Genomic DNA, 11,322 nt, shown 5'->3' with positions numbered 1-11,322 from the left:
AAGGTCTGTTTTCGTGTTGCTCTTTTGTCATTTCTCCAGGTTCAGTCCCAGAGAAGCTGCCCTTCCAGCCGGTATGCCCTCTTGGCCTCGTCTCTTAATGGCTCTCTGCCCTGAGCCCAGCTCGAACAGTCACACACAAAAACATACACTTTCTGTTACCTCTTGAAGCTTAAATAAGCAGACACAGTGTAGTGCAGTATATAGTGTTAGAATGACATCTTCACAATTTACATGAAATAACTGAAGACAACACAGGTGTAGATTACTGGGGGATCACAGGGAATTTGTCACCTCAACAGCAAAGTAGAAAATGACTGGATATATCACTAGAAAGTTAATTATAACTGAAACAATACCTGAAATTAATACAAAATGCATGCAGTATAGTATTCTATTTTAAATTGTCACCTGGTGGCTGGATTATGTGTTTTCTTCATAAATACATTTTCTGCCATAAACTGATTCAGAAACTGCACAAATTGGTGCATAAATGTTCACTAGCATGCAGAAAATGATGTGTTTAGTTATAATTTATGATAATCCCCCTGAATGTTCACACAAACCTCACACCCATGACACTAGACATGTCTATCTCCACCTCAATGGTCACATTTCAGAGCTTATTCTCTCAGCTCCAATAAGTATAATTATATTCAGCAGACACACATCAATAGTCAGTGACCTTAGTGACAGACAGCTGGGAGTCTGATTCTAATTATGTGCTCATAGTATGAAAAACCATTACTTTCCTGGTAAGGTTTTCTGGTTCAACTCCCTCTTATTGTCTATAGGTCCAGGTCATTGCTATTTGCTATAAACACTGCAGTAAACTCTGGAGTAATATTCAGTTTGCTAGATGTGCTGAAACTAACACTAGACCCATTAGGAAAAGTGCACTGACAAATGAAATATAATTACAGCAAATGTTAATCAGAGTATTTTATTGAGAACTGTGTGGTGTTTAAATGAACATATAGATCCTGTTTCAGTAATTTAGTAACCAGGTGGCATATCAGACTCTCATTCCCACCATTACTTTATTTGCAAGCCTCGTCCAATATACAAGCGAGACACAAGAAAATGTCACCATAGCAACACGAGTGTTAATAAGAATCACTTCCACTACTAACTCAGTTGGTTTTTATTTCACATACAAGTCAATGCTCTTACAATTACAGGCAGTGCAATCAGCTCATGCCTTTACATTTACACAAAGATATGACTGTCTGAAGGTCACACACCTCCATTCCTTTAATTATTTCACCAACTTCTACTTTTTTAAAAAAAAATTTAAAAGTTACACATATTTCTTTTGCAACTTCATGGGAATTCATTACATCTCATTTTCAAAGGGAAGCTTGCAAGCACATGTGCATTCACAACCACGATATTCATTATCCTGCTGTGTCACATCACGGTGTGTTGTGTTTGTTTTACAAGCAGCAGGAACCAAAAGCAGGAGCAGATTCATTCCCCTGAGTGCAGACCCAGCGCTGGCAACACTGGCTTTAAAGAAGGCGTTGATACCATCATCCATCTTATCTATAACGTTGACTTCTCTGTGGCATTGACTTGGCTATGGATATGTACAATTAGTGTCTGCATTTATAAAGAGTTCTTATGCACATCAATCAATATTCAATTATTCAGAGTGCATGTACAGTGTAGTTAAAGTCAGTAAAAGGCGACCGTTTCTTGGATGTGTTTAACCACAGTATCTCCTCTCCTAGATGTGGTCAAGTGTTTTGAAAGGAAATTTGCATAAATCTGTAGTGCTATTAAAAAAATGAATGAGGCTCATCTTGTACCCTCACCTTTCAGCAGTTGTTTGTGCTTGATCAATGAAGGTTGTAGTGCCAACGATGAAAGTGATTTACCCTGAAAACACTGGTGCCACACACCTGCTCACTTTGAGGATGCAAAACAACACAATCCACAAAAAAGGCCCTGATTCTTTGCCAACAAATCATTACAGTTTAAGGAATTCTAAGACAACAAATGTCTCAAAGCAGACAAATGTAATCTGAGAACCTTCCACAGATTAAAACAAGAAACTTGATGACAATCATGCAAGATTATTTTACCAAAAAACAACCTAAGTTTATTAAGAAAGATGTAATGGATATGAGGTGTTGGTAAGGTTTCAACAAGCCCAAGTTTTCCTCTGCATTTTCTGTTGATAGATTTTCCTCTTATATTACATGACTGTTTTCCCGCTCTCTCATTTCCTTTTTGCTGCATCAGCTCAATGGCAGTGTCACCTGATAACCATCAAGCTCCGTTGCTCCTCCTCAATCGTGTCAAGCACGTCTGATTAAACTAGTGCTGTTTCCTCCTGAATGAGCAGCCTGGGAAGAGATGGAAGAAGCAGATACTTGATTTAAACACCACAAATGACATGATTACCCATTTATACACATGGTTAATAGTTAAACAAAATCTTATGAGTATGAGTCTAATGTAACAGTCCTGCAACACTTAACTGACAAACAAAACTTCTCCAACACTTTCAAATATGATTTCTATTATATGTTTTCAGTCAGAAATAGCAAATATTACAGATACAATATTTTATATTGTATTTACAATATTTACAGAGCTCCAGTCTGTGCATCAGGGACTGGATACTGACAGATGGGAAAACAAAACCTCATGTTGATATCCACCTTTTCTAAGACTGAAGCCCTTGGTTGCCACGGCAGCAGAGTATAGGACAGAGTGGGTGGGACGGTGCGAATGTGCCAGTAAAAACAAACCTTGACCCTTAAGCTCAGCCAATTCACTAACATACCGTATACAATACATCGTCATTTCTTCAGTATACCAAAGGGTAAAGTCATTCTAACTGGTCTTCTACAGAAATGAACTAGTTCCTCTTGAACTTTGGTTCTGAATTAAAAAAGTGTGCAGTGTGTGCTGGCAGATTGTGTAGAAAAGCATCACTGATAAGGCATTTCTGTCACATCTACAAGAGTTACTGTATGCCTTAGATGACACCCTGTTCACAAAGAGTACTGTGAATGGGCAACACAAAGGCACATGCCAAAGTGACACTTATATATACGTATAGTTTACTGAATATAGCAGATAGTGAAGCTGTGACAGAGTACACTGACAGTTTAAACAACATGGAAATAGTGGTGAACCATGACATTTCCGTTTAATATTGATGCATAGATGTGTGTTTTGTATCTATGGTTCATTGTACCCTAAGTAGAGGGCTGAATATACAGTAGGATGCACTGTTACTGTGTATAAGGTTTAATACCGGGGCTCATGCATGTATCTCTTGAATGATTTAACAACATTATTGATCAATACTTGTGTACTTATCATGTGGTCATAGGTATGATAGGAATCTAAGAATAGACCACTCCTAAACCAGCATGAACAGCAACCAGCTGTGTTTTTAAATTGCTGCCTACAGACAAATAAAGTTTTTTCAATGGAATATTGTGCAGTAAAATAATCATATTGAAAAATCTATTTACGTTATTAAAACACAACAGAAGATTGTTTTATTCAGTAATGAAATAATATTAAATATTTAGTCATTAAAGATGATTAAGTCTTAATCTCAACAGAATTAGACAGTAAACCTGCAGCTGTCACACACAGCTGTCTGTTCATTATGTTAACACATGCTACAAACAGAGATGTTGTGTGCACTACATTTATGTCAATTTATGTGAGATATGTTGCCAGTAGAATGTCATCTATCAATGCCCTGGAGGGTTTAGGTAGTTTCTTTCTTTGTAAATTATGTTGTCCTTTTTTTTTTGTTTTGTTTTGTTTACTGAAAAAAAAAATGATTCAGGTGAATGGAGACAATTATGTAAAACTACTGTTATTTCCTCATATAACCATAATAACTGACAGGCCTACAGTAGTGACCATCCTAGAGCCCATTACATCCCAACAAGTTGCTCACTCATACAGTTTTGTTCAAGTTCAAAAGCAAAACTTAACTCAGTCTCTATGAATATTTTGAGATGCTGTATTAATCTTATAAGGTGATGGTCATAATGGAAAATACTTTTTTTAAATATGGCTTTGCTGTGGCTCTAAAAAACAGATTTGCTGGGTACAGGCCAGATTCAAGTGTGACCCACATTCATACGTAGAAGGACACTAGAGCACGTGACTGCGACGAGACCCTGAATGTCTGTAATTCAATCAAACGTCTTATGTGGCAAAGTCTGAAGAAGTGATGGCTGTCGTATTAGATTCTGTCATCCTACTGATAAATAGACCAACAAACAGGCCCAAGTGACCACATACTTTCCATTCAAAGGTAATTCATTATTTCATTATACCAGTCTACAAGCAACATGCTTCCTGAATAAAAGTAGTGAAAATTCACCAAAAGTGGGCACTAATAAAGACAAATTAAGTACTAACAGTTTTCACATATTGGGTTAAAATGTGAACAGTAGAACCAGCTCTACCTCAAAACAGAAAGATTTTATTAAACTTTATAAATCACCTGTGTAACTGTTGTGTATATTGTGTCTATTTATCTTGAAAAAATTAGCCAATCAACACTTCTGTCATTTGTTTTCTAATTCATCTTACCAAAGTGCATAGGTATGATTTGGCACATTCTTTATCTCTGATGCCATTCATTTCTAAAAAAATTTTTTTTAAAAATTGGAGATTTTGAAACATGTACAATATATAAGAAACAGATGCTTGGAGTGAGGTTTTAACAGATGTGTGGTGCTGTACAGTAGGATGGAAGTAAACCACTGCTGGAGGTGAGTGTTCTATACCTTCTGTGAGGCGAGCCTTCCCTCCTGTGGGCTGACAGAGGACTGTGGAGCAGCCGACGCACAGCACTACAGTCTGAGCATGACTGAACACTGTGGTGATCTTGTAGCAACCTACAAATACAAAAAACAAAAACACCTGAATAGGATAGCCATGAAACACTAACACAGAGACCAGCCGCTGAAGTTGAACACTTTACAACCACTAGAGAAAGAATGTACTTCTGATTCGCCATGTGTGTGTGTCCATGCAGCTGTTTATTCAAGGAGTCACTTAAAACTCACTTCACAAAACAGCCACAAGTGTCAATTTATGCCTTATTTGACACCCCAGTCACTATGGGAAAAAATGAAAGGGCAACACTTAAAGGCACACATAGAGTTAAATATTAGAATGAGCAAAAATTATGATCCAAACTGACTCAGGGCTGCTACAAAATGATTGCATTTAATGTATTTATTCCATTTTAATTGTGTTTTAATTGTACTTTGCACTGTAAAGGACTTTGGGACTCCCTGTCTGTGATTAGTGCTCTATAAATAAAATTTACTTACTTACTTGATATTAAATACTTCTAACCATGTAATCTCCAGTCTTGTCCAAATAAGAGGAAAAAACTGGCTAGTACTCTAGTTAAGGTTGCAAAAATCAAATATTATTAGTATCGATTTATGTGTTGATTATGTAATTATTTAATCGAGTAACACTTTGGTCTATGAAACATCAGAAATTGGTCCCAAGATGATACAACTCAAAGATACTCAGTTTACTGACACACGATGAAAGAAATCACCAAAAGAGTCACATTTAAGAAGATTTTTTTACCCTTTTTCTTTAACCCACAAAGACCCAAACAGCAACTGGCGACCAAAATCATCTACTGATGTAAACTGTTTAATACCTGTTGATCCACTAATCCTATCAACACATGTAAATAATTGGTGCAAAATGTAGTTTATCTTTTCATGGTCATCAGATATGACCCATTTGGATGTTCAGAGGCTCTGTAGTGAATGTGGAAACACTGTCATCTTCTACAACAGTAGTTCTTGAACATTTAACAGTGTTTTACATTTTACCCCCTAAAGTATACTTCTTTAGCCAAGTACCCCCAACTAAACTCATCTTGAATAATATAAAATACAAATGTTTTTAAAATGTTAAAAAAGCTTAAACAAAATGATTGACACTAAAACTATTATATGAATGTCTTTATTGTGTTTTATATTTCAGCATGAATTCTCATTATTTATTTTGTATTCGGTACATGATGACTTATTTAATGTATTTTTCCCAAAAAAATTTCAAGTACTCCCTGAACGTCTTCCAAGTACCCCTCTTTGGGAACCCCTGTTCTACAACGTAGACTCACCAGTAAAATCCATGGAGTTTGATTAATGACAGTGGTTGTAGATACTTACTTTTGTGTTCAGTTATTGATATATTTGCTTAAAAAGCAGCACAACAACAAATGTAGCGCTGGGTCTTTATGGGTATAAAAAAAAAGTCAAACCAATCATCGATTAATCAAATAACAGTCAATTTTCTCTTCTATAAATAACTAGATAACGTCGATGGTCTTGGATACTGGGCCTTGCCAAGTGAAAGTGAACATCAGGGTCAATTTCTTTTTTCTCTAAAATTATATTTTTGCTTACTCAGCATGAAAGATAGATATCTGTAGTTTCTAAAACCGTGTTTATTTAATTTGTACCTGAATTTCAACTGGATATATAAGAAAATATATGAGAATACAGTATAAATTAAGAACAGTAAAGGTTGTAAATGAATGTATACAGCATAATTTTCAGAATGTAAATAGCAACATCTAAATAAATATCTTAAAAATATATGCTGGTGTCTAATCTTATATTTCATAATAATCAAATACTATAATGATTTTGACTGTTATTTATTAGTAATAAAACAGCAGACAGATGTGTATTAAATATAGTAATGAACCATATGTGGCCAAAGACTGATAATTTTATCAGTATCTTAATAACATTTTTGATGATTATTATTATGGTGCATCACACTGAACAAACGCCTCACTCTGTTACTTTTTTAGATTCTCACTCCAATGTGTTTTAGAACTAACATAAAAATGATATCAGTTTCATTTTTGGGTATAATGTACTCTCATATATTAAGAAAAGTGCAGTATGCTAAATATTTGCACTTTCCTTGAGGAACAACACTTTTAGGTATTTCTTCCAAACCTTGAATAACTGCTGTATATTTTTCCCTCATTCTGTTACTTTGTCAATGATGATAAATTCATGTTTTTATTAAATATTTAGTTATTATTCCTTAGCATGTTAAAATAGTTGCTTAGACCTTCAATTTGAGCTAGTATGGTTGCTGCTAAATTAAATTTTAAAAACAGATATGGAATGATTAGTATTGCTGCAGTGCTTTCTCACTCTGTTAGTGGCTTGGCCAGGTCCTACTGTAAATGTGTCCTTTACACTTGTTTAGCCTATACAAACCTGGACATTTGACATCCATAAAATAAGAGTTGGGACTCTGTACAAGTCGTTTCTTCTTGTGTCTCCTCTTTTCTTCCTCTACAGATGGATGCAGCAGATCCTTTGCAAGCTGGAAAGAAATCACATTTTAGCTGAAAACCACATATTTCCTTTTATTCAGTCTTAACTTACTATGGATGAGTTTCATGACACTACTTTACAATATGATTGAGGTTAAGTATGTGTCAAAGTGTCTTTATAGCTTAGTTATGAGCATGTGGTGAAAGGAAAGTGAAGGTGTTGAAGGTGTGGAGGTGATGGTGTTGACATTAAACAGGCTTTATCTGGCAGAGATAAGGCTTCAACATGTGACTTCAGAAGGAAACACAACACCGCTGCTACCTAATCTGACACAAACAGACTGAAGCTGAACAAAACCCAGCTTTAAACCAGGATTTCTATCAATTTCACATTAAAATCTCGAACATTTACCCCCTGATGGATCTTCTTGTTCAGACAGACAACGTGGGCTGCTTTTGTCGCACGTGTTTCGCCATATTGTGTGTAACAGATCCGTACATTTATACCAACACAACATCACAACATCAAGTACAATCACAACACAATAATGCACCGCATGTCACCCTCCGGATTTAAACACTTTTTAAGACACTGATGGGAAATATAAATACGGGATTTGTACTTACTGGCATGTCTGCGTTTGTGGACTCTCACCGGAAAAAGTCACTGGCTGGGACCGGAAACAACAGTCAGCTGACGGAACCGACATAAAAGAGTAAAAAAAAATCATATATTTTTTTTTTCTCAATAAAATCTTTACTGTAAATAAAGTAAAATGATATATTCATGTTTTTACCTAATAATGTATTATATCGTCTACCTGTGTATAAAACAACATAAGGAATCCAGCTGTGGTGTAATTTTTGCTGCATATAGAGTTCATAATTACATAGATTTTTTTTTTCTTATTTTACTTTTTCTTTGTCTTAAATTTTGTTTTTACCTCTACTAAAGACTTTTTTAAACGTACTTTATCAGAGAACCACAACAATAGGCTCAAACATTGCATGCAACAGACAATATACAGAATATAATACAAACAGTAGTACAGTTATTGGAAGGGGGTGTGATCAGTCCATTTTGAAGAATTCTTGGTTCATAGTAATGATTTTTGTTGCTTTTTTAAAGTTTATTAGGGTTATTGGATTAACCCATAAAGACCTGGTGCTACCTTTGTAGCAATAAGTATCCCATTGTTGTTATTATATATGATTATATTATAAGTATCCCACTGTTGCTATTCCACATGATTATATTATAAGTATCCCATTGTTGTTATTATATATGATTATATTATAAGTATCCCACTGTTGCTATTCCACATGATTATATTATAAGTATCCCATTGTTGTTATTCTATATGATTATATTATAAGTATCCCACTGTTGCTATTCCACATGATTATATTATAAGTATCCCATTGTTGTTATTATATATGATTATATTATAAGTATCCCATCAGTGCTATTCCACATGATTATATTATAAGTATCCCATTGTTGCTCTTCCACAAGATTACATTGTAAGTATCCCATTGTTATTACACATGATTACATTATAAGTATCCCATTGTTGTTATTACACATGATTATATTATAAGTGTCCCATTGTTGTTATTACACATGATTATATTATAAGTATCCCATTGTTGTTTTTACACATGATTATGTGATAAATATCCCATTGTTGATATTACACATGATTATATTATCAGTATCATGTTGCTGCTTTCTCTCTATTTAACATTAGTTAGGTGTTTTATCACCATATATTATTACATTATCCTTTGCATTTAACATTTTTTAAAGTGAAAATCAGTTATTTTCTTGTATTTAATTTACTGATCATGTAGATGTTCATAAAAATCATCAGAATTAAATCAACTTAAAAGTGACTGAACTTAAAACTTTAACATAACTCAAATAACCACTAGATGCACCATGGGTTTGTGGTTTACGCAGTCAAAAATACAATGTCCATACCATAGATGTATTTCAAGGGGTTTATTTTTAGGATTTGGGAGGCAAACAACAACCGAGGCTCATCCTGTCTGCCTGTGAATGATTGGCTATCTGGTTGTCTGGTTGTCTGGTTTTCTGGTTAAAAAAATAAAACAAAAAACATAAGCCGACCCAGGTGCATGCTGGTCTAATTTGGTGCTCCCTATTTATACCCAGGTGCCCACGGTCTAAACCAGGGGTGTTAAACTCATTTTATTTCAGGGCCCACATACAGCCTAATATGATCTAAAGTGGGCTGGACCAGTAAAATAATATCAACAATAGGATAAGAACTTATAAATAATATCAACTCCAAAGATTTTTCTCTGTTTTTGAGTGAAGAAAGTCAAATTCCTTAATGAAAATGTTTACATCTACGAACTGTACTTGAACATAACATGAACAAATATGAACCTGAAAATTCTTAAGAAAAATCAGTGCAGTTTTAACAATATTATGCCTCAGTTTATCATTTATACATGTGCATCACAACTTACAGATCACAGTGGATCTACAAATACACAAAACGTTTAGTAACAGGCAGAATATTGTTCAAATTGCACTTATTTTTCTTAAGAATTTTCAGGTTATTCACATTTTTTGTAAAAGGCTAGTCTGTAAATGTAAACATTTTTGTGTAATTTTACTTTTTTTTTTACACTACAACAAAAAGAAAATTTTGTAGTTTTCATTATTTATAGGTTATTATGATAGTATTTTACTGGTTCTGACCTACTTGAGATTGAATTGACCTAAAATGATTCTGACATCCTTGATTGTTAACCCTTTCATGCATGAATTATGAGAACCTTTTTCATGATTTTTTCCCTGAATGTATTTATTCCTCTTTAGGCATGGAAAAAAAAAAAACAAAAAAAACAATGTGATTGATTTTTTTATGAACCTTTTTTTCATGGAGTTACAAAAATGTCCACTCAGCTGGACACCATGTGTTTAATATTACAAGCAAAGGAACCTGTATTTACTTATATACTGTGTGAAAACTATTGCTATTATTATTATTATACTCATTTAAAAAAAAAAAAAAAAAAAAAAAAAAGATAATAGAGATAATATGCAAAAAAAAAAAAAACTCAAAAACCTTGTGTTTAAAACAAAACAGTTAATTACAGCAATTATAGTGATTTCTTTTTTTTTTTTTTACACTCAAGCATGTTACTGCAGATCAGGTTTATCTAGAACAGCAAAGTTACAGTAATGGTATGAATTGCAGTGTTGGGGACTATGCATAAGCGTCCACTGTGTTGACTGATATGGAACTAAAACACTGTAGTGACCACTATGCATGAAAGGGTTAATATCGTCAGTGCAATTTTTATATTTCACAAATTCATCCCAGGGGCCTAATTCGACCCTATGGCGGGCCGGTTTTGGCCCCCGGGCCGCATGTTTGACACCTGTGGTCTAAACCAATAAGAAAACACAAAACAAAAAGGTGCTAAATACTAAAGAATAAAAGCAATAACCATGAAAATTAAAAAAAAAAAAAAATGTAGTCTAAATATCAATTCATTCATAATAGTCTAAATATTAAACAAACCAAAAGTAAACAAAAAATGAACAGTTGGCAAAAAAAAATACTAAATTATTAAACAAAAAAGGTAAATTAACTTTGAACCAAAAACTAAACAGACAAATAGCTCCTACAACATTGATGCTATTATAGAATTTGTTTGGTCAAATTGTGTAGTTATGTTCTTTTCTGTGATTTAAATGGTGCTGGTTAATTTGGAATAAATGTATGAAAGAAAATAAGGTCCTATACAAGTGAGACAACAAAGAATCCCTTGTTTGCGTTAACTTGGTGAATAAAAGGGATTATGTTTGTGATTCTATGATCCAATGGCGCCATCTAGTGTCCGCTTTTGCACGTGCAGGTCTGGGCCGTTAACTCCCATGAACTGAAACACTCCCACACTACGTAGCCTCCAGCGGATCCGGGAGGACAGAAAGTTTTTTTTTTTTTTTCTTTCTTTTT

The 11,322-nt window shown here is 34.2% G+C and overlaps 1 protein-coding gene and 2 non-coding genes across 3 annotated transcripts; all 3 read right to left on the bottom strand.

Annotated features, from left to right (window-relative positions):
- Nucleotides 1-1,120: 1,120 nt before the first annotated feature.
- Nucleotides 1,121-8,002, bottom strand: rps27.2 (ribosomal protein S27, isoform 2). The gene is made up of 4 exons (XM_030158800.1): nt 7,949-8,002; nt 7,263-7,371; nt 4,773-4,883; nt 1,121-2,348 (listed from the first exon to the last, which is right to left on the bottom strand). The coding sequence occupies exons 1-4, from the start codon at nt 7,952-7,954 to the stop codon at nt 2,320-2,322; spliced, it is 255 nt and encodes an 84-aa protein (XP_030014660.1). The 5' UTR covers nt 7,955-8,002; the 3' UTR covers nt 1,121-2,319.
- On the bottom strand, nt 2,910-3,038 carry LOC115436489 (small nucleolar RNA SNORA13). The gene has a single exon (XR_003937839.1). It is a non-coding gene; the product is annotated as a small nucleolar RNA SNORA13 (small nucleolar RNA).
- Nucleotides 5,010-5,142, bottom strand: LOC115436487 (small nucleolar RNA SNORA13). The gene has a single exon (XR_003937838.1). It is a non-coding gene; the product is annotated as a small nucleolar RNA SNORA13 (small nucleolar RNA).
- Nucleotides 8,003-11,322: the final 3,320 nt, after the last annotated feature.

The sequence above is a fragment of the Sphaeramia orbicularis genome, chromosome 16 (assembly GCF_902148855.1).
Source record: "Sphaeramia orbicularis chromosome 16, fSphaOr1.1, whole genome shotgun sequence".
NCBI lineage: Eukaryota > Metazoa > Chordata > Actinopteri > Kurtiformes > Apogonidae > Sphaeramia > Sphaeramia orbicularis.
The sequence above is the reverse complement of the archived record's forward strand: the minus strand, read 5'-3'. Positions and strand labels throughout refer to the sequence as shown.

What these genes read in the sequence shown, in the direction of transcription:
- rps27.2 (XM_030158800.1), bottom strand. An exon ending in TATGGATGTCAAATGTCCAG is followed by an intron (nt 4,884 to 7,262) that starts GTTTGTATAGGC and finishes TTGTATTTGTAG; the next exon opens with GTTGCTACAAGATCACCACA. An exon ending in GAAGGCTCGCCTCACAGAAG is followed by an intron (nt 2,349 to 4,772) that starts GTATAGAACACT and finishes ATCTCTTCCCAG; the next exon opens with GCTGCTCATTCAGGAGGAAA.